The sequence below is a fragment of the Balaenoptera acutorostrata genome, chromosome 7, assembly GCF_949987535.1.
Source record: "Balaenoptera acutorostrata chromosome 7, mBalAcu1.1, whole genome shotgun sequence".
Classification (NCBI taxonomy): domain Eukaryota; kingdom Metazoa; phylum Chordata; class Mammalia; order Artiodactyla; family Balaenopteridae; genus Balaenoptera; species Balaenoptera acutorostrata.
In genome coordinates this window covers 13,353,064-13,378,028 of record NC_080070.1, presented here as the reverse complement: position 1 = coordinate 13,378,028, position 24,965 = coordinate 13,353,064, and the positions used below count along the sequence as shown (strand labels likewise).

At 39.5% G+C, this 24,965-nt stretch overlaps 1 protein-coding gene across 4 annotated transcripts in view; it reads left to right on the top strand.

The window, feature by feature from the left end:
- The window catches only part of AGK (acylglycerol kinase), an 85,976-nt gene that overhangs the window by 52,349 nt on the left and 8,662 nt on the right, over positions 1 to 24,965 (top strand). For all 4 annotated transcript variants that reach the window (XM_007177027.2, XM_007177031.2, XM_057549737.1 and 1 more), the window contains 5 exons: positions 2,846 to 2,915; positions 15,192 to 15,271; positions 18,195 to 18,252; positions 22,613 to 22,760; positions 23,208 to 23,302. In XM_007177027.2, coding sequence (XP_007177089.1) covers positions 2,846 to 2,915; positions 15,192 to 15,271; positions 18,195 to 18,252; positions 22,613 to 22,760; positions 23,208 to 23,302 — 451 coding nt within the window. The remainder of the gene's footprint in view (positions 1 to 2,845; positions 2,916 to 15,191; positions 15,272 to 18,194; positions 18,253 to 22,612; positions 22,761 to 23,207; positions 23,303 to 24,965) is intronic.

The following is a 24,965-nucleotide window of genomic DNA, read 5'->3' as shown; positions in this document are numbered from 1 at the left end:
CCCAGAAGTGGAATTGCTGGATCATATGGTAGTTCCATTTTTAATTCTTTGAGGACCCTCCATACTGTTTTCCATACTGGCTGCACCAATTTACATTCCCAGCAACAGTGCAGGAGGGTTCCCTTTTCTCCACATCCTCTACAATACTTGTTATTTCTTATCTTTTTTTTTCTAAGTATTTATTTATTTATTTATGGCGGTGTTGGGTCTTCATTTCTGTGCGAGGGCTTTCTCCAGTTGCGGCAAGCGGGGGCCACCCTTCATCGTGGTGCACGGGCCTCTCACTATCGCGGCCTCTCTTGTTGCGGAGCACAGGCTCCAGACGCGCAGGCTCAGTAATTGTGGCTCACGGGCCCAGCTGCTCCACGGCACGTGGAATCTTCCCAGACCAGGGCATGAACCCGTGTCCCCTGCATTGGCAGGCAGATTCTCAACCACTGCGCCACCAGGGAAGCCCTTCTTATCTTTTTGGTAATAGCCATTCTAACAGGTGTGAGGTGATGTCTCATTGTGTTTTGATTTGCATTTCCCTGATGGTTAATGATGCTGGGCATCTTTTCATGTACCTGTTGGACATCTGTATGTATGTCTTCTCTTGAAAAATGTCGATTCCAGTTATCTACCCATTTTTCAAGTGGATTTTTTTTTCTGTTGAGTTGTATGAGATCTTTATATATTTTGTATATTAACCACTTACCAGATATATGATTTGCAGATATTTTCTCCCATTCAGTAGGTTGCCTTTTCATTTTGTTGATGGTTTTCTTTGCTGCACAGAAGGTTTTTAGTATCATGTAGCCCCACTTACTTATTTTTACTTTTATTGCTTTTGCTTTTGGTGTTAGATTCAAAAATCATTGCCAAGTCTTATGTCAAGAAGCTTACCCTCTATGTTTTCTTCTAGAAGTTTTATGGTTTCAGGTCTTATTACATTCAAGTCTTTAATCCATTTTGAGCTAATCTTTGTGTATGGTGTAAGCTAGTGGTCTAGTTTCATTCTTTTGCATGTGGCTGTCCAGTTCTGCTTTGGGATTTTGAATAGGCTGGTTTTGTGGATTTATTTTTGCTGTTGTCGTTTTAGGAGTCATCTTTTATCTTTTAACTTTTTTTTTTTTTTTTTTTTTTAGTTAAAAACCTTGCTCCATATATCAAACACCAGGCATAAGCGTAGACATATATCAGGCCTTTATTAAAACATCTCTCATGCTTCAAGCCTTAGTCTGATGGGGAGTGTTCAGCTCTTTACCAATCATCCTGCCGCCTAATGTGGCATTTCAGTTTGCCATATTTTTTTACCAGTTTAGAATTTTTGAGGGGCTATAAATATGACAAACAATGAATTAAACATTTTTTCTTATCTGAGACAAATCCTATCTGGTTTGGGTCTTGGTTACTTTAGATAGCTACTCTTTCCGCCTGTCAGTATAGATTATTAGAACTGCTTGCCAGCATTACCAGATATGCCAGTGATGCCAAGGTAGGACATGTCCCTTAGAGAACGCCTCACCTATCCAAAAGCCAGTGTCTGTGCAGTGTGGCTGCTCTCAGGGTCTTAGATAGCCTTCAGTTTTTTAGGAGCTGATTTTCCCTGTAGTTAAACTAATGTTGTTGCTGCTTCTATTTATAATTTAAAGATTTATAAAACTTAATTTATAAGCATGCCCCAGGGCTCTTAGATAATTAAGTCAGTCTGCCCTGGGTTCATAATTTTGTAGACCTCTTAACATGGCAGACGCCTGAGGCTACTTAAAAGAACAAGGCTTTGCTTTTTGCATCGCTGTCAAGATTTGTTGTACCATAATTACTACAGAAGAAAAAGGAATTTTGAATTTGGAATGTCGCAGATAAATAATCCTAAAAAATAGCTGTTTCGTGCTACAGTGCTGCTTTATTTAGAACTTTCAATTATTGCTGGAGAATGATAAATTTAAGGTTGCATTTTAACCATCTTCTGCCAAGGAATTTTGAAAAAAAAATTAATAGAAAAAGGCATTTTTTCAGTTGGAACATTTTTTAAAGGTCAGCCTCTCAAAAGCACTTCTTAAACCTCTTAATGCGCTAGGTACTACTCAGAGCAAGCACAAAGCTTTAGGATTCTTTCTAATAACTTCCTTTGAAATTAATGTATTCATATCAAATTAATCTAAACTGGTGATCATGTGTCTTGCTTTCTCCTAAATTGAATCTCATTTTCTAAACTGCTACCTACTTCCCAGATAGCAACTGTATTGGAGGGAAAATGGGATAAAGATATGTTGATAGAGAAATATGAGAAAGTAAAGTAGGCTGTTTCTTAAGTTTCAACTTGCTTCCTAGGGAACCCAGAATGTAATCCAAGCATTGGAATTAATGTGTATATTTTGGGGATTTATTATATTTTGCTGAGAAAACTCCAGCAAATCCTGTCCTTTAGCTATCCTTCAGATTATTAGAGTAAAAAGGAATATGGTTTTTGCAGTGCTTAACTTTCATTCTCTTACAATGAATGAAAGATGTTGTATTATTATTTATTTATCATATTTTCCAGTGATAAAAGTCAGACACAATGTAGAGACTCAATAAATGTGAAGTAAATAAATGATTGATGCCTTGTATAAACTTCTCTTTGCCAAAGCCTTCTCTTTGAGTCTGTATCAGAGCCTTCCACTAGATTTGTATCAGTAATTCTTTTATACACCTTTGTTCTGCTTTCCTGGAGTATTTTGAAGGAATTTGTCTTTTTCTTGACCCAGCTATTAGTACTCTGGGTAGGAGTGTGGTTGTGTGTGTGTGTGTATGTGTGTGTGTTGGGGGAGGTGTTGCTTATTTTTCACAACATGATCATTTCCTTCTTGTTATCTTTTAGACATATTACAGATGCTACACTTGCCATTGTGAAAGGAGAGACAGTTCCACTTGATGTCTTGCAGATCAAGGTAAGATCTTTTCATCAGAGTTTGAAAAAATTAACAAAGTAATACATACTTAAAAAAAAATGTAGTAGTTCAAGTAAGATTATAAGGAAAACAACTGTCCCTCTTCTTACCCTTTCCTATCTGAAGTATAACCCCCCAGAGAAGATAATTTTACCTGTTTATTCTAGTTATCACTAATTAGTATGCTCGTGATGCTACTTTTTAAAATTGTGGTTAAAAAAAAAAAAACCCCACAAAACATGAAATTTACCATCAGAACCATTTTTAGGTGTATAATTCAGTTTAAGTATATAATACTACTTTTTGGTTTATCAGTTTTAGACCTTATCTCTTGGCCTCTTATCAGAAGTCCTCTGTATCACCTCTCAGTATAGTTGTATCATGATTTTTAGTTCCTCTGTTGATTACCTTTGGCCCACAAGTAATTTTTCTGTTTTATATGGTTGTTTTGAGTATTAAAAGAGCTAATAAATATAACGCACTTAGGACAGCACCTGATTTTGTCTCACCTGTTTGTGTGGTGGCCACCTCTCTATCTCATGCTCTGCCAAAGGCGAAACCTTTCTCGTGACCCATCTGTCTTTTGGAGGGCCTTCTCTTTGGAATTCAGGTTACTTGGTTGTCTTGCATTGTCAGCTCTCTGATGGGCTTAAGAATAATTATGATTCTGTAGATTATCAGGCTTTTTCTCATTTTTAGGGTGGGAACAATGTTCTTTGTTGCTTCCTACATCCTAGAGAGGAGCAGAACGTCCCATTTTTCTATTGGGTTGTCTAACATTTTCTTACCGATTTGTAGGTAAACTCATGAATTATTCTAGAAAGATATTTGCTCGCTTTGCCCACTGAAGGGGCCTAAAGGCAGTGACACCCAACAACAGTGAGCATATCTGGCATCCAGATTTTGGTCTCTAAATACCATTCCCTAATAAAACTTACCAGGATTCTGTGAAAAGATGTCTTTCAGAGGCAGGGCAAGAATAAGGCAAAGAACTACTCAAAAACTAATGAGGACAACACAAAATAGGAGCCAGCCTGATGGTACCCTATTGGCCAATTTTGGGATAATTTGAACATCAAAAAGAATAATGCTAGTGGATTATAATACATTAAATAAAAATGATGAATCTATGAATCTATAGTTATGTTACAGAAGAATTGCCAAATTGTAAATGTATAAGATACGATAGAGTTAGAGAATTACCATTTGGCAATCACTAGTGAAATCACTAATTCAAACAGGGATCATCAATGGATGCTACACACATTGGATAAAAGGTCGTTGAGAAACAAATATCCACACAGTCTCAAATTATCGCAAGTTACTTAATAATTACAAAGGGGAAAAGTACCTTTATAGTAGAGAGATCTAGCACACACCGCCTTAGCCAAGTGATCAAACAGCATCACCAGTAATGGGACAGATGGACATTATCTGCTTCCTGATGTGATATATCGAGAAGGATACAACATCACCTATGTAGTTTTCTGCCCAAAACATTAGTCTTAACCTAACTGAATCTAATAGTGAGAAAACAATCAAATCCAAATTGTAGGACATTCTAAAAACAACCATTGATTTGGCTTCTTCAAAAATGTCAATGTCATGAAATCTAAAAGAAGATAGTCTATTCAAGATTAAGGGAAACTAAAGAAATATCATAATGAAGTCCAGTATGAGATCCTGGACTGGAAAAATGAAAAACAGTGTCAGCCGTAAAAGATATCAGAGATATTTTAATATGGATGATATATTAGATGTTATATGCCAGTGTGAGATTTCTTGAGAGTGACAGTGGTGTTATGGTTATGTCTGTGTATGTCCTTGTTCTTGAGAGATACATGCTGAAATATTTAGGAGTGAAAGGCCATGAAGCCTGCAATTTATTTGCAAATGATTTAACAATACTACAAATTATACACACAGAGATAAAGCTAATGTGGGGAAATGTTGGCCTGATGAAGCTGGGTGAGAGGTAAATATGGTGTTCATTGCATGTATAAAAGGTTTTTTGGTTTGACATCTTAACAAAATTAAAATTTTGGAGGGAAGAAGACCCAATAGCCATTCCTGATTCCTGATAAGAATCTTCTCTCTAAAAAGGGTTTAATTCCTAGGGAAAAGATATTCTCGCTTGATGGTAGTTAAGTATCTATTCCTTCTTCATCTAAATTTCTTCTTTTTCCCCCTGGAAAAGGCAGGTTCCTAAGAAGGCTGAGCCATAAAGCCAAATAATCCTATAAACAGTGAATCCTGCATACTTTACTCAGGTTTAGCCTTAGAATGTACCAGCTACATTCAGGTTTTCCTTCAAAGGCTATGCACATTTTATATTCATGCAAGTTTCCTAGTATCTGTGGAAGAAGGCTCCGTACTGTGTCATGATTCCAAACTTCAATCCTAAAATGTCGTTCCTAGTTATATGGCATTTGCTATATGCACGTTTACGGTTGATGAACCCGTGAGCTTGCAACCCATTTCCCTTTTATTTTCCTTTGTGCTTTATGCAGTGATATCTGGACTCTCCACCATGACCTTGTTGGTCAGGATAAAAGTGATTTAAGTTGCAATTGATTCTTTAGCATCTAATAAAGCTTAATCGTTTTCACAAAATGTGCTGAAAGGAATGTTAGCCTGGAAAAGAGACTACAGATCAGCATCCATTATTTTAAAGTATTGTTGCTGTCAAAGGAGTGAATCAGGGTAGATCTCTTAATAACTGAGTGATTTACTCCTTCTTATTTGTGAGAAGTAATACATTCCAGAGTAATTAGGATTTAACTGAACATTCTTGACTGTGCTTGCATTTAAATGTCTCTTGTCTTCTTTTTCTTTTTCTTTCAAACATACTGATTCTGTGAATTGATGAAACCAGTATCAAATTTACCACAGGTTCTGTATATTGGTAACACACCCCAGGAAGCAGAAAACTTTTAAAATCAATTCCTAGAAAACATAGTATAGTAGCCTCTACTGTTGTTTCTGAGGCACCCAGCTAGGCTGAATTTGTCTTCTCTTTTTTCTTTATTTCTGGAAATTGCTTTCAGAATGTGGTGAAAAGCATTGCAGATGAAGCCTGATACCAGATTCCTCTTCTTTTAAAAAACAAACTGAAACACAATTAAACATATAATGGAAGATTCTCCAAAAATAAAAGAAATAGTCCTTGGAAGCTATAATAGTGCTTTATGTTTTCATTGTATAGTGTGAGTTCGCATCTCCTTAGGACTTCTAACTCAGTGAGGGAGGCAAGATGTGTATTAGTATCTTCACTGGACAGATTTTTAAAAAAGGGTTATCTGATCATATGACTAGTTGTGCTGTAGACAGAAGTAGAATAAGGATTTTCTGTCTTACAGTCCATTGCTTTTTCCTTCACTGCTTTGTCTAGGTGGGATCACTCTTGGCCTGTCACATGATTTTTAAAGGGCAGTTTTCCCATGTGGACATCTACAATGCCTGGAAGTTGACTTTAAAGTAACTACTGTAAAGATTTATGGAATTCTTCCTAGTTCTTTCTTTTTGGTCTCTCAGTTGGACTCAGACCCCGCCAACCCAGAACCAAATGAGGAAGATACGGGAGGTGGTGAGAGTGAGACTCTCCCCCTTTCCCCTGTCTTTCATTCCTGGCTTCCTTCTGTTAAAGCCCCAGCTCTGATCATTCTCATACGACGATGCTTAGAGCTGCTGCTGAGCTCCTTCTGCCTTGATTCTTTTTCTTCATCTAGAATCCCTAAAATCCATAGGTCGGGCAGTTGTCTAGTTGACCAGGATCGTTTTCCTGTCACTGTTCCTTAAATTCTGTTCCAACCAGCTCTCCCAGTTGTTTTCCTCTGCAGAGCATGAGGCCATTTCCCTGCAGCGATTTACTCTGTCCAGGGGAGCCTCTGACTTGGAGCAGCTTATCTCCTTTGCTGCTAAGATCTGGCTGTGTGCCTGTCTTTCTGTACAGTATCTGTTCTTGTTTTCTGATCTCTCCATCTCATAATCTGACTATCGCCCAGAACTTCACTGGCCTAAGATACAGTGGTGCTTTGTCTGTTGGCTTCCACTCTGTCCAGCTGACCTTGCTTATTTTTCCTGTGCTCGTGTGTCCTCCAACTGGGACCAGGGTCTCCACTACTGACCCTCAGGCCTCTGCTGAATCCTGAGGGCTCCGTGCCCGTCTGCTTTTCTAGACTCTTCACACTCTTCACACTCCTTTCCTACCCCCTTGCTGGAACATAGCAACTCAATTCCGTGGAACCTTAAGGTTGCAAGGCTTTTCGCTTAATCTTAACAGAAGAGTCCCAAAATTCTTCCCCCTACATGAAGGAAGGGAAAATGGTTTTAGAGCACCAGTCAGGAACTCTTGAGTACTTAGCTCAGCACTTCTTGCTTCCACTGCATGCTTTAGAACAGCATTTCCCTAAGGAATATTACTTATGCAAGATGTCTTCCCAGAGAAGGGCTGAACAGTTAACAACTCAGGAAAGCTGTATATTGTATATCTTCTTTTGGAAATTTATAATGTACATTAACATATTAAAGACTCTAAGAAGAATTGCAGTAAACATAACTTCTTTCAAACCAAATAAGTTTGATATTTCCCAACTTATTTCAACATGGAATCTTCTATCATCATCATCATCATCAGCTGTAACACTTAACATCTTAAGAAACATTTGGGAAATGTTCCCATTGATACAGCAAACTATTCACATAGTGTTAATTCTCTCCCTTAGGCTAGAGCGCCCTTTCTCCTCGTTTCTTTTCTTTCTCTCTACTTTCTTCCCACCCTCCCCAATCTAGGTGCTTTATTTATTTTTCCTTTCTGGGGAAGGACTGGGGAAATCACTATAGTATGCACTTATTACTGTAATATAGTGTCCTTCCTCAAGGGACCTGATTTCTCTCTCTCTCTTTTTTTTAATTAACATGCATCTTCCCTAGTCCAGTACTGTATGATTCAGCCTCGTTCCTTCTCTTTCAATACTATATAGTGCTTAGCTCACTCTTGGGAACCTCCTAGGTAGATCTGCAAAAATTATAATGAATAGATAAAAGAATGAATCCAGGAATTATACAGATATACATATAGATACAGATACACATACATATAAATGCTGGATCAAAAAACATAGTTAGATTGCATTAAAAAATTCCTCCCAGGGCTTCCCTGGTGGCGCAGTGGTTGAGAATCTGCCTGCTAATGCAGGGGACACGGGTTCGAGCCCTGGTCTGGGAAGATCCCACATGCCACGGAGCAGCTGGGCCCGTGAGCCACAATTGCTGAGCCTGCGCGTCTGGAGCCTGTGCCCCGCGACAGGAGGGGCCGCGCGATAGAGAAAGGCCCGCGCACCGCGATGAAGAGCGGTCCCCGCACCGCGATGAAGAGTGGCCCCCGCTTGCCGCAACTGGAGAAAGCCCTCGCACGAACCGAAGACCCAACACAGTCAAAAAAAATAAATAAATAAATTAATTAATTAATTTAAAAAAAAAAAAAAAAAGAATACTTTAAAAAAAAAAACCTTTAAAAAAAAAAAAAAAAAAAAATTCCTCCCACCCCCATTCCCTACCTCTGTCAACCACCAGTCTGTTTTCTGCATCATCTATAAGCTTGTTTTCTTTGTTGTTATTTTTTGTTTTTTTAGATTTCACACATAAGAGAGATCATACAGTATTTGTCTTCCTCTGACTTACTTCACTTAGCACAGTGCCCTCAAGGTCCACCCATGTTGTCCCAAATGGCAAGTTTTCATTCTATTTTATGGCTAAATAATATTCCTGAATCTGTGTATGTGTGCGTGCGCGCGTGTGTGTGTGCATGCCACAGTTTCTTTATCCATTCATCTGTCGATGGACACTTAAGTTGTTTCCATATCTTGGCTATTGTAATTAATTCTGCAATGAACATGGGGGTGCATGTAACTTTTTATTTTTAAAATTTTTTATACAGCAGGTTCTTATTAGTTATCCATTTTATACATATGAGTGTATATATGTCAATCCCAATCTCCCAATTCATCCCACTGCCACCCCCCCACCACCACTTTCCCCCCTTGGTGTCCATAGGTTGTTCTCTACATCTGGGTCTCTATTTCTGCCCTGCAAACCGGTTCACATGTACCGTTTTTCTAGGTTCCACATATATGCGTTAATATATGATATTTGTTTTTCTCTTTCTGACTTACTTCACTCTGTATGACAATCTCTAGGTCCATCCATGTCTCTAGAAATGACCCAATTTCATTCCTTTTTGTGGCTGAATAATATTCCATTGTATATATGTACCACATCTTTATCCATTCATCTGTCGATGGACATTTAGGTTGCTTCCATGACCTGGCTATTGTAAATAGTGCTGCAGTGAACATTGGGGTGCATGTGTCTTTTTGAATTATGGTTTTCTCAGAGTATATGCCCAGTAGTGGGATTGCTGGGTCATATGGTAATTCTATTTTTAGTTTTTTAAGGAACCTCCATACTGTTCTCCATAGTGGCTGTATCAATTTACATTCCCACCAACAGTGCAAGAGGATTCCCTCTTCTCCACACCCTCTCCAGCATTTGTTGTTTGTAGATTTTCTGATGATGCACATTCTAACCGGTGTGAGGTGATACCTCATTGTAGTTTTGATTTGCATTTCTCTAATAATTAGTGATGTTGAGCAGCTTTTCATGTGCTTCTTGGCCATCTGTATGTCTTCTTTGGAGAAATGTCTATTTAGGTCTTCTGCCCATCTTTGGATTGGGTTGTTTGTTTTTTTAATATTGAGCTGCATGAGCTGTTTATATATTTTGGAGATTAATCCTTTGTCCGTTGATTCGTTCGCAAATATTTTCTCCCATTCTGAGGGTTGTCTTTTTGTCTTGTTTGTAGGTTCTGTGCAGCTGTGCAAAAGCTTTTAAGTTTCATTAGGTCCCATTTGTTTATTTTTGTTTTTATTTCCATTACTCTAGGAGGTGTATCAAAAAAGATCTTGCTGTGATTTATATCAAAGAGTGTTCTTCCTGTGTTTTCCTCTAAGAGTTTTATAGTGTCTGGTCTTACATTTAGATCTCTAATCCATTTTGAGTTTATTTTTGTGTATGGTGTTAGGGAGTGTTCTAATTTCATTCTTTTACATGTAGCTGTCCAGTTTTCCCAGCACCACTTATTGAAGAGACTGTCTTTTCTCCATTATATATCCTTGCCTCCTTTGTCATAGATTAGTTGACCGTAGATGCGTGGGTTTATCTCTGGGCTTACTATCCTGTACCATTGATCTATATTTCTGTTTTTGTGCGAGTACCATATTGTCTTGATTACTGTAGCTTTGTAGTATAGTCTGAAGTTAGGGAGTCTGATTCCTCCAGTTCCGTTTTTTTCCCTCAAGACTGCTTTGGCTATTCGGGGGCTTTTGTGTCTCCATACAAATTTTAAGATTTTTTGTTCTAGTTCTGTAAAAAATGCCACTGGTAATTTGATAGGGATTGCACTGAATCTGTAGATTGCTTTGGGTAGTATAGTCATTTTCACAATATTGATTCTTCCAATCCAAGAACATGGTATATCTCTCCGTTTGTGTCATCTTTGATTTCTTTCATCAGTGTCTTATAGTTTTCTGAGTACAGGTCTTTTACCTCCTTAGGCAGGTTTATTCCTAGGTGTTTTATTCTTTTTGTTGCAATGGTGAATGGGATTGTTTCCTTAATTTCTCTTTCTGATCTGTCGTTGTTAGTGTATAGGAATGCAAGAGATTTCTGTGCATTAATTTTGTATCCTGCAACTTTACCAAATTCATTGATTAGCTCTAGTAGTTTTCTGGTGGCATCTTGAGGATTCTCGATGTATAGTATCATGTCATCTGCAAACAGTGACAGTTTTACTTCTTCTTTTCCAATTTGTATTCCTTTTATTCTTTTACTTCTCTGATTGCCGTGGCTAGGACTTCCAAAACTATGATGAATAATAGTGGCGAGAATGGGCATCCTTGTCTTGTTCCTGATCTTAGAGGAAATGCTTTCAGCTTTTCACCATTGAGAATGATGTTTGCTGTGGGTTTGTCATATATGGCCTTTATTATGTTGAGGTAGGTTCCCTCTATGCCCACTTTCTGGAGAGTTTTTATCATAAATGGGTGTTGAATTATGTCAAAAGCATTTTCTGCATTTATTGAGATGATCATGTGGTTTTTATTCTTCAATTTGTTAATATGGTGTATCACATTGCTTGATTTGCGTATATTGAAGAATCCTTGCATCCCTGGGATAAATCCCACTTGATCATGGTGCATGATCCTTTTAATGTGTTGTCGGATTCTGTTTGCTAGTATTTTGTTGAGGATTTTTGTATCTATATTCATCAGTGATATTGGTCTGTAATTTTCTTTTTTTGGAGTATCTTTGTCTGGTTTTGGTATCAGGGTGATGGTGGCCCCATAGAATGAGTTTGGGAGTTTTTTTGGAAGAGTTTGAGAAGGATGGGTGTTAGCTCTTCTCTAAATGTTTGATAGAATTCACCTGTGAAGCCATCTGGTCCTGGACTTTTGTTTGTTGGAAGATTTTTAATCACAGTTTCAATTTCATTACTTGTGATTGGTCTGTTCATATTTTCTGTTTCTTCCTGGTTCAGTCTTGGAAGGTTCTACCTTTCTAAGAATTTGTCCATTTCTTCCAGGTTGTCCATTTTATTGGCATAGAGTTGCTTGTAGTAGTCTCTTATGATGCTTTGTATTTCTGCGGTGTCTGTTGCATATATCTTTTGAGTTAACGTTTGTGTTTTCATTGGATAAATACCTAGAAGTGGAATTGCTGGATCACATGGTAGGTCAATTTTTAATTCTTTGAGGAACTTCCATCCTGTTTTCCATAGTGGCTGCACCAATTTACATTCCCACCAGCGTGCACAAAGTTTCCCTTTTCTCCACATTCTCAACAACACTTGTTTTTTCTTGTCTTTTTGATGATAGCCATTCTAATAGGTGTGAGTTGTTATCTCATTGTGGTTTTCATTTGCCTTTCTCTGATGATTAATGATGCTGGGCATCAGTATGTCTGTTTCTATGCTTTGCCCATTTTTCAAGTGGCCTGCTTTTTTTTTTTTTCTATTGAGTTATATGAGTTCTTTGTATTTTTTGCATATTAACCCCTTATCAGATATACGATTTGCAAACATTTTCTCCCATTCAGTAGGTTACCTTTTTATTTTGTTGATGGTTTCCTTTGCTGAACAGAAGGTTTTTAGTATGATGTAGCCCCACTTATTTGTTTTTGCTTTAGTTGCTTTTGCTTTTGGTGTCAAATTTAAAAATCATTGCCAAGACTTATGTCAGGAAGCTTACCCCCTATGTTTTCTTCTAGGAGCTTTATTGTTTTAGGTCTTATATTGAAGTCTTTAATCCATTTTGAATTAATCTTTTTATGTGGTGTTAAGATAGTGGTCCGGTTTCATTCTTTTGCATGTGACTGTCCAGTTTTCCTAGGATCATTTATTGAAGAGACTGTCTTTCCCCATTGTATATTCTTGGCTCCTTTGTTATAAATTAATTTACCATATATGTGTGGGTTTATTTCTGGGCTCTTTGTTGATTTATGTGTCTGTTTATATGACAATACCATGCAGTTTTAATCACTATAGCTTTGTAATATAGTTTGAAATCAGGGAGTGTGATACCTCCAGCTTTGTTCTTCTTTCTCAGGATTGCTTTGCCTGTTTGGGGTTTCTTTGTGGGTCCATACAAATTTTAGGATTATATGTTCTATGTCTTTGAAAAATGTCTTTGGAATTTTGGTAGGGATTGCATTGAATCTACAGATTGTTTTTGGTAGTATGGACATTTGAACATCATTAATTTTTCCAATCCAGGAGCACAGAATATCTTCCCATTTTCAATTTCTTTCATTAATGTCTTATAGTTTTCAGTTTCACCTCCTTGTTTAAATTTACTCCTAGATATTTTATTCTTTTTGATGCAGTTGTAAGTGGGATTCTTTTCTTTATTTCTCTTTCTGATAGTTTGTTATTAGTGTATAGAAATGCCACAGATTTTTGTGTATTGATTTTGTATCCTGCAACTTTACTGAATTTATTAGTTCTGTCATGTCATCCGTAAATCATGATAGGTTTACTTCTTCCTTTCCAATTTGGATGGCTTTATTTCTTTTTCTTACCTAATTGCTCTAACACTTCCAATACTATGTTGAATAAAAGTGGTAAGGGTAGGCATCTTTCTTGTTCAAAATCTTAGAGGAAAGACTTTTTACTGTTGAGTAGGATGTTAGCTATGGTCTTGTCATATATGGCCTTTTATTATGTTGAGGTATGTTCCCTCTATACACACTTTGTTGAGAGTTTTTATCATAAATCAGTGTTGAAGTTTATCACATACTTTTTCTGCATCTAGTGAAATGATCATATGATTTTCATCCTTCATTTTGTTGACGTAGCATATCATACTGACTGATTTGAAGATGTTGAACCATCCTTGCATCCATGGAATAAATCTTGATTTATGGTGTGTGATCCTTTTAATGTATGTTTGAGTTTGGTTTGCTAATATTTTGTTGAGGGTTTTTGTATCTATGTTCATCAGGAATATTGGCCTTTAATTTTGTTTTCTTGTATTGTCCTTGTCTGGTTTTGGTATCAGGGTAATGCTGGCCTCAGAAAATCAGTTTGGAAGAATTCCTTCCTCTTCTGTTTTTTGGAAGAGTATGAAAAGGATTGGTATTAATTCTCCTTTGAATGTTTGGTAAAATTTACCAGTAAAACTGTCTGGTCCTGGGCTTTTGTTTGTTGAGAGGTTTCTATTGATTCAGTCTCCTTACTAGTAATCAGTCTGTTCAGATTTTACCTTATTCTTTAAAATTTATGGTTTGTCTTAAAACTTATATTGTGTTTTCCCTGACCATCCATCTCCTTGGCTCCCTCACTCACTATACAGTTGCACCTGCTCTGTACTTTCATAATACTTGATACACATCTCTGTTCTTTGAACCTACTGCATTGTGTTGTTATTGTCTGTGTCTTTCTACCCCCCGTTATACCTTGAGCTCTTTGAGGACATTTTTTATCACTAGTTCCTAATATATAATATGTATCCGTTAATGATGATTCATGAAAAAAGAATGAATGAATGATTAGCTTAGTATAGTCAGGATGGCTCAAGCCCTGCTGTCTTCCACAGTATGCACTAGGCACCCAGGAGACTAATCCATCCTTGCTGTGCCAGTAGTGGGTTACCTTACCATCACCTCTTTGCTCTGCCATTTCCCTGTAGCTCCTTTCCCTCTAGCTCCTTCTTCTCTTGCTTAAGCAGGTACAGAGAGCAGAAAAGGAAATCTGCTTCAACAGATACACAACCAAGGAATGAGAGGCCAGTGTCTTTTACTGGTAGGCTGGCCCTATTCATGTGTGATCTGCCTAGAAAACCCTCACTTGTTTCAGTGTAGCGGGAACAGGAGTGAAAGTGGGACTGAGTGGGGAAGGACTACCTCTCCTAAGAAGACTTAGACGCTTTCTCTAGGCCAACAACTTACAGTGCCAAGGATTCTCCTCCAGTTCCTAATCTTCTGCTTACCCTGGTTCTAATGATTGCATGGTGGAAACCGAGCTGGTTCTGTGCCTGCTTAGCAAATTCTGTGGAGTTGTGTCTGGCATTTGGCAGCTCTCTTTAGAATGTGGGGTACCCTTGGGCTTCAGCTGCAATTCTGAGCTACCGGGAAAGTCCCTTTCAGAATCCTGGTGCATATATTTTCATATAGGAAAGCCCATGATGAAGTGTAAACACTTGGAGGCAGTGGCTCAATTGTGTGTTTTCTATACATTGCTAAATCAACTCACTGATTTTTTAGAAGCTTGCTGATTATAATATGCAGTATTTGGACATAAAGCACTGGACTAAATCTGAATCACTTTTCATCCTGCTTTGTTATGACAAATATCTGGCTGTATTTTCAGATATCCAAGTGAAACATTCTGGAGTACATACCAGGTTGCTGATCTTCCTTGATAGCTCTTGGCCCTCCAAAGAGAACGCAGGCTTAAATTATCTTTGCCTTGGACAAGTATAAGAGAGAGAAGAAATTCTGGCTGACCCGACTAATTGGTCCAAGAATCAGCATAATGATTACAGTCTGAAGTATGATACTATATTTTCTTGCCAGCGGATTCATGAGGCCTATACAAAAAAGTTAGCTTCATTTTACAGGACAGTTTATTTAAGTACTTTTACTGAGCACTCAGTTACTTACCTGTAGAGAGTTCCAAGTTATTGTCGTCATTAATTTAAATTAAATGTGTTTAACTTCCAGGGTGAAAAGGAACAGCCAGTGTTTGCACTGACCGGCCTTCGATGGGGATCCTTCCGAGATGCTGGCGTCTCAGTTAGCAAGTAAAGGGGCACTGTATTAACGTGTGGTGATTTTGAGACACCTTCTTATTCTGTCCCTGTCTTTGAGGTTTCAATATGTAGTGATCTAGGAGTTAGTGCGGTTGAATTATGTGTGAATAACAGAGGTAGAGGTTTAAGTTCTTACGTGCAGAGAGGCTGCGGAGAGTTCTGGTTTCCTCCACGCTAGCCTGGCGGAAGCTCAAGAGGAGCAGCGGGCATCTCTCTTTCGAGACGTCGTATGTGAGCGTGGGTGAGGCCATGCTAGCCTGGAGGGGCACTGGCTGGCCTCTCCTCCCGCGGCCTGATGAGCTGGGTACCAAGTCAGAGGCACCGCTGGGGCCACAGCCTCGTGGAGCTTTCACAGCCCTCGTCGGGTTTCACAACCCCCCCCCCCCCGAGAGGTGTTCTTTCTGAAAGCCTAGCAGATCCACAGACCCCAGGCCGCCTCTTTCAGAGGAGGAAGAAAGGCAGATGCCTGGCTGCGTTGGGAGATGGAAGAAACAGGCCTGTGGAGGAGGTGATTAGAGGGCCGCCGCTGGCTTTTCACGCGAACGGGCTTATTTTTGGAGAATTCATCGTGTAGAATAGGCTCCTGGCTCGGAAAGAGGGTGTGTCCTGTTCTGTTGCATGAGAGGCCGCTTGGGCAGGGCTTCCTGAGGTGGGGCTGAGCAGACGCGGCGTGAGGTTCCCTCCTCGCTGGTGGGCGTTAGTTTTTCTTTACCTCTTCTTGAAAACGGGCTTACAATTTTAGTATGGTTTAAATGAATTATGATTGATCTCACACACAGCTTTTATCAAGAAACCCTGCTTTCACATTGTAGGCATTCCTGCTCATTTTCTTTACAGAAATCTTGTTTTGTTTTGTTGTTTTTTTTGATGTGACCATTTTTAACTTTATTGAATTTTTGTTATAATATTGCTCCTGTTTTATGTTTTGGTTTTTTTGGCCGTGTGGCCTGTGGAATCTTAGCTCCCCGACCAGGGATCGAACCCGCACCCCCTGCATTGGAAGGCGAAGTCTTTTAACCACTGGACTGCCAGGGAAGTGCCTACAGAAATTTCTTTCATTTGTTTCACTGGTTATTCCTGCTAATGAAGTTCCTGACAGTGGACTGTCCAAAGAGAGATATCACTATGTTATATCATACACTGTGTTCTTTAATATTTCACAGCTTTTATTTGCAAGTATGCCGTGGTTATCTTGATTCCACAAGTTATCTTTGTGTCTCATCTGTAATCTCAAATGCCAGCAATTTACCAAGAGGAATTGCTTAGTTTCCCCTGAGAAGGTCTGATGAGCGAAAATCGCTTTCTAAATGTACTGAGCACAAGCATAGGTCAGCCCTTTAGGAATATCACATGCGGGCCCATATTGTTTGATTTCTGAGCAGTGAATTTTAAAATTCTGGTGGTGGTTACACCTGGATTAGGACCATGCACTGAGTCGCTCTGTGCGTCATGAGAGACACAATCGGGACGCGAGAAACCAATTCCTAGCTGGCCTCAGGAAGATTGCATGCGCAGTGTCAGAACCTGCTATTGATACAGATGGAGGGAACTGCAGGCAGTTTAGAAATAAACTGCCTTGGATGGGATGTGTTTCTGTCTGGCTAACTGGGAAAAGAAGCAAATCACTGAGGAACCTTTGAAACAAAATAACAAAAACAAAAAAATTAGATGGTCAAAGCCCTCATTAATAGCCTCACCGTACTTACCTGGATAATAGAGTGGTTCCGCATTGCTCGTTCTATAGCTAAACTCCTTATTTGGGCATTCAAGGCCCAACTTAATCTGTCAGCACCCCTAATTACAGAGTTGTGTATCTTTGCTTTAAATAAAGCTTTTGCTCTGGCTATTACTCTCAGTGTTTCCCATACTTTTACCACTCCTTCTGCCTAGAATGATTTCCTTCCCTCTTTCATGTATCTAAATCCAACCCATGTTTCTAGGTCCCATGCCCTTACTTTGTTCTTGTGTCATTCACTATGCAAGTGTGGCTGCTTCAATTTTAGGCCCTTAATGATTTCTTGTGCCCTCTTGACTCTCCTTACCAATGAATAGTGATCAGTTTATACCATGTCATATAAGTATGTTTATTTATTTGTTATTTTCTATTACTTTGGGGGGCCTTATTTTCTCAAATTAGGAGCCCTCAAAGGCAAGAATTTTATATTCTTTATATTGCTTTGTTTCCTCCATATACATAGTAAGTGCTAAATAAATACATATTGATCCAAAACAAATAGGGAGCAGTTAAGATGGGCTGGTAGGTGACAGAGATAAGTTTTAAGAGAGAAATCTACTTTATGCCACTTTTCTAATTCCAACTAGGCATCTTTTTCTCTTCAGTAGCTTTTAGGTATTTAGCAATATGAAGTAGACCCTCTTCATTCCCAGATTTCACATTTGCCATTTTCAAGCTGCATAACATGAGTAATGTGAAGTTATGCTGATTTACAGATTTTAATTGTATGTTTGTGTGTGAGAAAGAACACGGTGTACAGAATGCAGCCATTTAGCTCATGAGTAATACATCAGCACCCAGCAACTGCATCTCATTGTGGCTTTATCACTCTCCACTTATTTGGAATGTATACTCAACTGTATTCCATGGTGGAAAGTATATATTACAGTGATACCTGTGAATTTAGAGATTCAAGGAGACTCTGATTATATATCCCTTGTAAATTGCAAAGATCTAGCTGCTGTATAACTAATTATGTATGGTTTTACATGGTATTCAAATGCAGATTAAAAACTTACTGCAATACTTTTTTTTATGCTAAACCACAGTCTCCAAGCCTCCAGAGCAGACACTCATGGTAAAGGTGTAATTCTAATGTATTATCCATCATGAATGGTATCTAGCACATTGATAGTTCTTTTAATATTCTAATTACATTTTTATCTTGGTCTTTCTCAGGTACTGGTATCTTGGGCCTCTAAAAACCAAAGTAGCCCACTTTTTCAGCACTCTTAAGGTAAATACAGTTTACAATGTAGAAGCTTGACCTCTGGTATTTTGTTGTTCCTCTGTGATGTGTGTATTTGGAATTTTAAAAAATTTCTTGCTACAGATGTATATGGCATGCTCCAACACTAAAGTGGGGCATATTTACTTATATACAAATGCAGAAAGCATTCCTGTTGTGATTCCTCTCATCTACCAACTTACCTTCTCCATTACCAAGCCCATATTTAATTTCATTTTAGTATTTTACTTCCCTTTGTCTATTCATTCACTCACTCTTACCAGACAAACCTTGAACACAATGACCTGTATCTCATTAACTATTTGCAAGTGTGTCTATATTAGCATCTGGAAATGAATTGAAGTTTTGTATCTGAATATATCTCATCATATAGGCTTGTGTATAATATAGGAGGTTTCAAACTCTGCTTTGTGCTTCAAACTAGCCAGATGTGGGTAGTGGTTGCCGTATTGGACAGCACAGGTCTAGAAACAGCTGTCATCATCAGAGAAAGTTCTATCAGGCCGTGCTGCTGTAGACTATACAATGAGAAATACTGGCATAGAGAAAAGCTCGACAATGTATATTCATGAAAATGCTAATAGAAAAGTCATACTTATCTGTGTACTATATACTGTGTTCAGCTTTTACGCAAATCAAGGTAGTATATTTACAATTTGACCAATCTGAAAATTGGCAGATGAAGTTCGAATGTAGTGAAAAGTTTGGTTTTAATGTTAACATTCAGAGTATTGAGTGTTTTTCGAATTACAAAAGTAATATATGTCCATTGCAATACGTTTGGAAAACATAGCTCCCTTTACCTTCTAAATAAATTCCAGATGGATAACAAAACCATTAAAGTACTAGGGGTAACCAATCTATATGATTATTAAAATGAACTTGGGGGGCGCCAAGGACTTTCTATACCTAAGGCAAATTGTGTGAGTAAAATGCATTACTGCTGTTGCTTGAGGGCACAATTACATTGGTGGAGTCGGGATTGCATTCAGGAAGAAATAGAGTAACTACATATTTAAGTTGTAGAATCTGGGAGCATGTAAACTGTTTCCATCATTTCTTCAGCAAACAATTACTGCATACCTGTTGTGTGGCAAGCCCTGCTTTATATTTGGAATGCAAAGTCAAATAAGACAGGTTTCCTGCCCTCAAGAAGTATTCAAGTGCTGGGGGTGAGGTCCAAGTAAATCAGCAGTTTGGCAAGTGCTAAGAGAGAAATATGGAGAGAATAAGATGGAAGCAGAGAGGAGGGGCATTTACCTCTGACTGAAGGTTGGTAAAGTCAGCCCAGGGAAGGTGACACTTTTGCCAGATTTTGAAATACATACAGGACTAGATAAATGGCATTCCGAGTGGAGCGGTGAGGATGTGTGAAGTCACAGTGGTATAACACGGTCTTTAATTATGGCCAATGCAGTAGCATGGCGGGAAGAGGACTTTGAGGGTTAGGTCAGGACCGCTTATGACAGGTTTTGATGTGGGATCTGACATTTATCATTAAAGCACTAGAGGGTTATTGAGTCTTAAGCAGGGGAGTGACAAGAGCAGATTTTCACTTTAGAAAAATTGTTTGGCAACAGTGTGGACAAGAGATTGGACATGGGTAGTTAAAGGCAAAGGCATCAGGTAGAAGATTGTTAACGTAATCCAGTTGAGAGGTGATAAGGTGGTAACAGTGAATATTGACCACAGAGGATGGATTAAAGAGGTACAGCCCTCAAAAGTTGGAAGGAGCTTATAGTATTCCCAGATTTCTGGTTTGAGGGACTAGAGTTTGGTAACTAGAGTTTTCCATTAATGCTGATAATATTAGAGTAGAATCAAGTTTGTGAAGAAAGGTGAAATTTTCAGTTTGGCACATACTGGGTTTAACACACTGGTGGTGCAGACAAGTGGCAATACAGTCGTGACTTCGGTCTGGAATTCAGAGAGATCTGGGCTAAAAAAATAGATGTAAATGTCATAAGTGTATGAGTGGCATTGAGCTATGGATTTAATGAAGTTACTAGTGAGAATAGATGGCCAGGAATAGCCTTCATTTAAAGAGCCAGAGACGATGCCTGGGAACCGCTAAGAGAGACTCCAGGAGGAAGTACCGACACAGAAGCCGATGGAAGAGAGAATTTCAAGAAGAGAGTGAGATTTCAAGAAGCAATGGCAGAGTCTAAATAGAGGCAGGAAAGTGAGTGCCCTCTGAAGGTTCGGTAGCCCGTGGGTGGAAGAGCTGAAGCCGCACTGAAGAAAGTTCAGGGGTAAATGGGAGCAAAAGGTAGAGGCAGTAGAGCCACTCCCTCAAGGATCTCGACTCTGAAGAGAAGGACATAAAAAGACAAAAGCTAGTGAGAAATATGGGCCACTGGAGTGTTTGGTTTTTTTTAATTGGAGAGGTATCTGTGTCTTTATTTCCTGAAGCAGAAGTGAAAAAGAATGGGAGGAGAAGAGAGAAAGGACACAAAAAGCATGACTGACTCAGCTAGTTCCACGAGCAAGTGGAAGGGAGTGGGATCCAAAGTCCTGGACTAGCCTTGGATGGGGGAGGGACGCCTTTTTCCTTGAGACAGGAGAGAAATAAAGAAGAGGTCCAGATGCAAACATATTTATAAAGAGGTAAGGCAGTTCTCACTGATGTCTTGATATTCTCACTGAAGCGCAGGAAGCAAGTGATCTTTTGAAAGTGAGGTGGTGGTGGTGATGGTGGTGATGGTGGTGATGGTGATGGTGGTGATGGTGGTGATGGTGATGGTGATGGTGGTGGTGATGGTGGTGGTGATGGTGGTGGTGATGGTGGTGATGGTGGTGATGGTGGTGATGGTCGTGGTGGTATGGGGAGTTTTGAAGAAAGATGAAAATAGGTAGGTTTAGAAGGATTATCAAGTGGCATGCACAACCTTAGAATTTGTTGACATGGATATGCTCGTTTGGGTGATTGTTTTCCCTGTGTCAGTACTCAGCAGGAGTGTTTTATTTCCCCCTCTAATAATATTGAGCCACGATGTAGAAGTACAGACACCTAGTGACTGATTGATCAAGAATAGGGGCTTTTCAGGGCAAACATTATGGAAGAAAGGAGACACGAGGGCCAAAAGCAATGGGAAAGAGAGTGATATAAACTAACCCACTGTTCATCTGGTTGGCCTGAGGACAAATGGCGTGGTCAGGGGCTGGGATTCTCAGTGCGACTGAGAGCTTGGTGTGGTTAGGGTCTCCACTGGCCCCCAAATCACACCCCTCTCTTCCTCCTCTGACTAACCAAATGCAGGAACAAAGCAGATGGAAATCAGCATACCAGCTTTATAAATGTCAGCAGGAGTGAAGGACACAGCTTGGATACGTGGTCACAATCTGATTTCCTAATACTCCAAATTGAATTTATCCACTTAAAACGTCTCCTTCGGGGCAGAGACTGCTAAGTAAGCTCACTGCGTGAGGAAGCAGTGGATGCGTGGGTCCGCAGGACGGCCACTTCCCGAGTGAGAAGAGAAGGGGTTGGGTCTTTCTGGACTTGGGAAGGAGTAAGAGATGGAGTGAGAGAAGTTGGAATTGTTACTCTTTTGTAATTCACCCCATGGAAACTTGAGAACAAGGGAGTAGTTCACCCTAAGAGCCATTGGGCACAAAAGAATCAACCAGAAGAATATGGGAAGTGATTAGATGGTAGGATATCAGGGCTTTAGATTTCTAAGATGGAGTAGTTCTGGGTACCGATAAGGACCGGGACGTGGCCATGGAAATCAGTGGCTGTGGTGGGTTAGAGGTGACGTCAAGGGCTGAGAGGCTAGGGTGTTGTTTTCATCATCCCTGGGGACACTGATGGGACCCAGGATGGCACTGGACTCAGGGTGCCAGGAAGAAGACAAATCTAGAGTTGAGAGTGATGGCCTTTGAAGCAGGAATGAGAGGCCTTGGGCTGGATTTCGAGGCTGGACTAAAGCAGTCTGGTCTCTGAGTGGAATATGATAACAGAAGTGAAGAAGGTATGTGATACAACTGGATTTCATGTTTGTGTCACCATCTCTAAGTCACAGTATCAGATGACTCTATGCTTGTTCACACTGAGGTTTTCTTGCACAAGTATAAGCAGTGGCTGGTTGCTGGTCCACTTTGATCTCTCTGCTCTGTGTTAGGAGAGCAATGGAGGCCGCAGTCACTGGGTTCCTATAGGCCTTCAATAGGAAAAGAAAGCTTGAGGATTCCACACGGCAAATTAGAGATAATTTCATCACATGAGAGGAGATTACTAGTTAGCTTTCAAGCAGATATGGGTGGAATACTGTCCTTTGTAGAGAGAAACCCCAAGAGTTTGGAATCGTGTTGCATGATAAAGGTTTTTGTCTCTTCACATTGAAAGGAGTGGCCTCAGACTCATCAAGCCTCTCTCTCATACACGGGACCTACAGAGCGACCTCCCAGCGGAGCAGAAGAGACCCCTCCACGGCCCTCTTTGTACAGGAGGATATTACGAAGGCTCGCATCCTACTGGGTCCAGCCGCAGGACGGTGAGCAGCGAGGGCACTGACGACTGGAAAGCCCGGGTCAGCTCAGGCCTGCCTGCAGCAGACCCCGCCTCGGCGCTCGGCTCTCCTTTCCAGCGTCACTGAACTCAGCCCTCTGTGTGCACAGTGCAGGCCCCAAACAGCAGCACCAGGGTCCCATGCATGGGAGCAGCCTGTGTCAGCTGTGACTCCCAGCGACTCCCTCTTTCTGTCACCAGCCTTTATGTTATTGTGGCTGCTTCGATAGGGATGTCTCAGGCATAGAGATTCCATTTTGAGCCTGGCCCTTTAACCTGTGTATCAAAAGTATGAGATAAAGAAAACTAAGCGGTGGGGGGGGCGGTCAGCAGATGGGCTTGGGAGGCCATCTGAGCCACTGGTAGCTGGCCGTGGTGCTGGTGCTGAGATGTTCATGGGAGACATTGACCTGTATCGAATGCATTCACACAGCCCCCCAAGAGGTGAGCCCAGAGGTCTGGAAGGAAGTGCAGCTGTCCACCCTTGAACTGTCCATCACGACCCGGAACAGTCAGCTTGACCTGGCAGTAAGTGTGCTTTTTTTTTTTAAAGTAGAAAAGCATTTGGGAAAAAGTGACAAAGGCTACATGCTCTTCCACTAACTTGGCGTTTTTATTTTTACCCTGTGGGGATAGAGAGGGAAGGATCAGGAACAGGAGGCTGTGGGGTGCCTTTGAGGAATAATAGCAATGAGAAGAAACAGCGAGTGAAGTGCCTAAAAGCTTAAGGGGCTCTGATCAAGTGTCTGTCACCAAGCCTTCTGCCTGAGAGAACTGAGGGCAAAAGGCCTTTAGAAATGGAGTTAGCCGAATCCCATTTGTCACAGGAATAAAAATTTGTGGAACTTTTACTTGAGTAAATATCCATTATTTTTGTGACTATATTAAATTTGTAGATTTAGGTCTCCAGGAGAGAAAACTATATATACATCTACATTTATATAGATGTATATATGTATACACACAAACATCTCTATTTTACATATTGAGTCCAATCTATTGAAATGCACTGACCAGTATGGTAGCCACTAGTCACATGTAGCTGCTTAAATTTAAATTAATACAAATAAAATTTAAAACTTACTACTTCTGCCACATGTCAAGTGCTCAATAGCCATATGTGGCTAGTAGCTACCATATTGAAAAACACAAATATAAAATATTTCCATAGTGCAAAAAGCTCTCCTGGATAGTGCTGATATAGATAAAAGGCTAAACATTTTTTGAAATAAAGCAGAGGTTAGCAAACTGATCTGCCACCTGTTTTACTACAGCCTGCAAGCTGAGAATTGATTTTACGTTTTTAAATGGTTGGAATAAAGTCAAAAGAAGAATTATATTTTGTGATAGGTAAAAGTATACGAAATTCAAGTTTCAACATCCACAAGTAAAGTTTGATTGGAACTTAGCCATATTCATCCATATCCACGTTGTCTGTGGCCACTCTTATATGGCAGTGGCAGAGCTGAGTTGTTGTGACAGAGACTGAATGGCCCAAAAGCCTAAAACATTTACTCTCTGGCCATTCACAGTAAGGGTTTACTGACCCCTGGTCTAGAGAAAACTTTAATAGTTTATGTTAATGAGCATGCCAGTAGGAAAGTTATCCTTAACCGTGGACTAATCCTATGTTCAGCTTTTATGTGAATCAAAGTAGTACGTTCACAACTAACCTGGTCAGTCTGAAAACTGGCACATGGAATTGAACATATGAATGTAGTAAGATGAATGAGGGGGACAAGTGTAGTGAGAAGCTTGATTCCAATATTAATATTCAGAGTACTGGATTGCTTTTTAATTATAAAGGTAATGCATGTCCATTGTATAACATTTGGATCACATAGCTCTTTTCACCTTCTAAATTGATTCTGGTTGGATTAAAAGGTTAAATGTAAGAAAATAAAACTTAAAAACACTAGAGTGAAATCTTAAGTGATTATCAATATAAACTTGGGAGGACGAGGCCTTTCCAAGCCTGGCATCTAACCAAAAATCATATTGATGCATTTGTCTACTTCTAATAAAAAAGAAACTATAAACAAAAATTTTAATGACACTCATTTTTAGATTTCCTTTATAATTTATCAATCTTTAAAAAAAACTTTTTTAATGACAAATTGGGAAAAATATTAGGATGTGATATACCAGGAGTTAATAGCTTTCCTTTATACTTAACTGTTAGGATAATCAA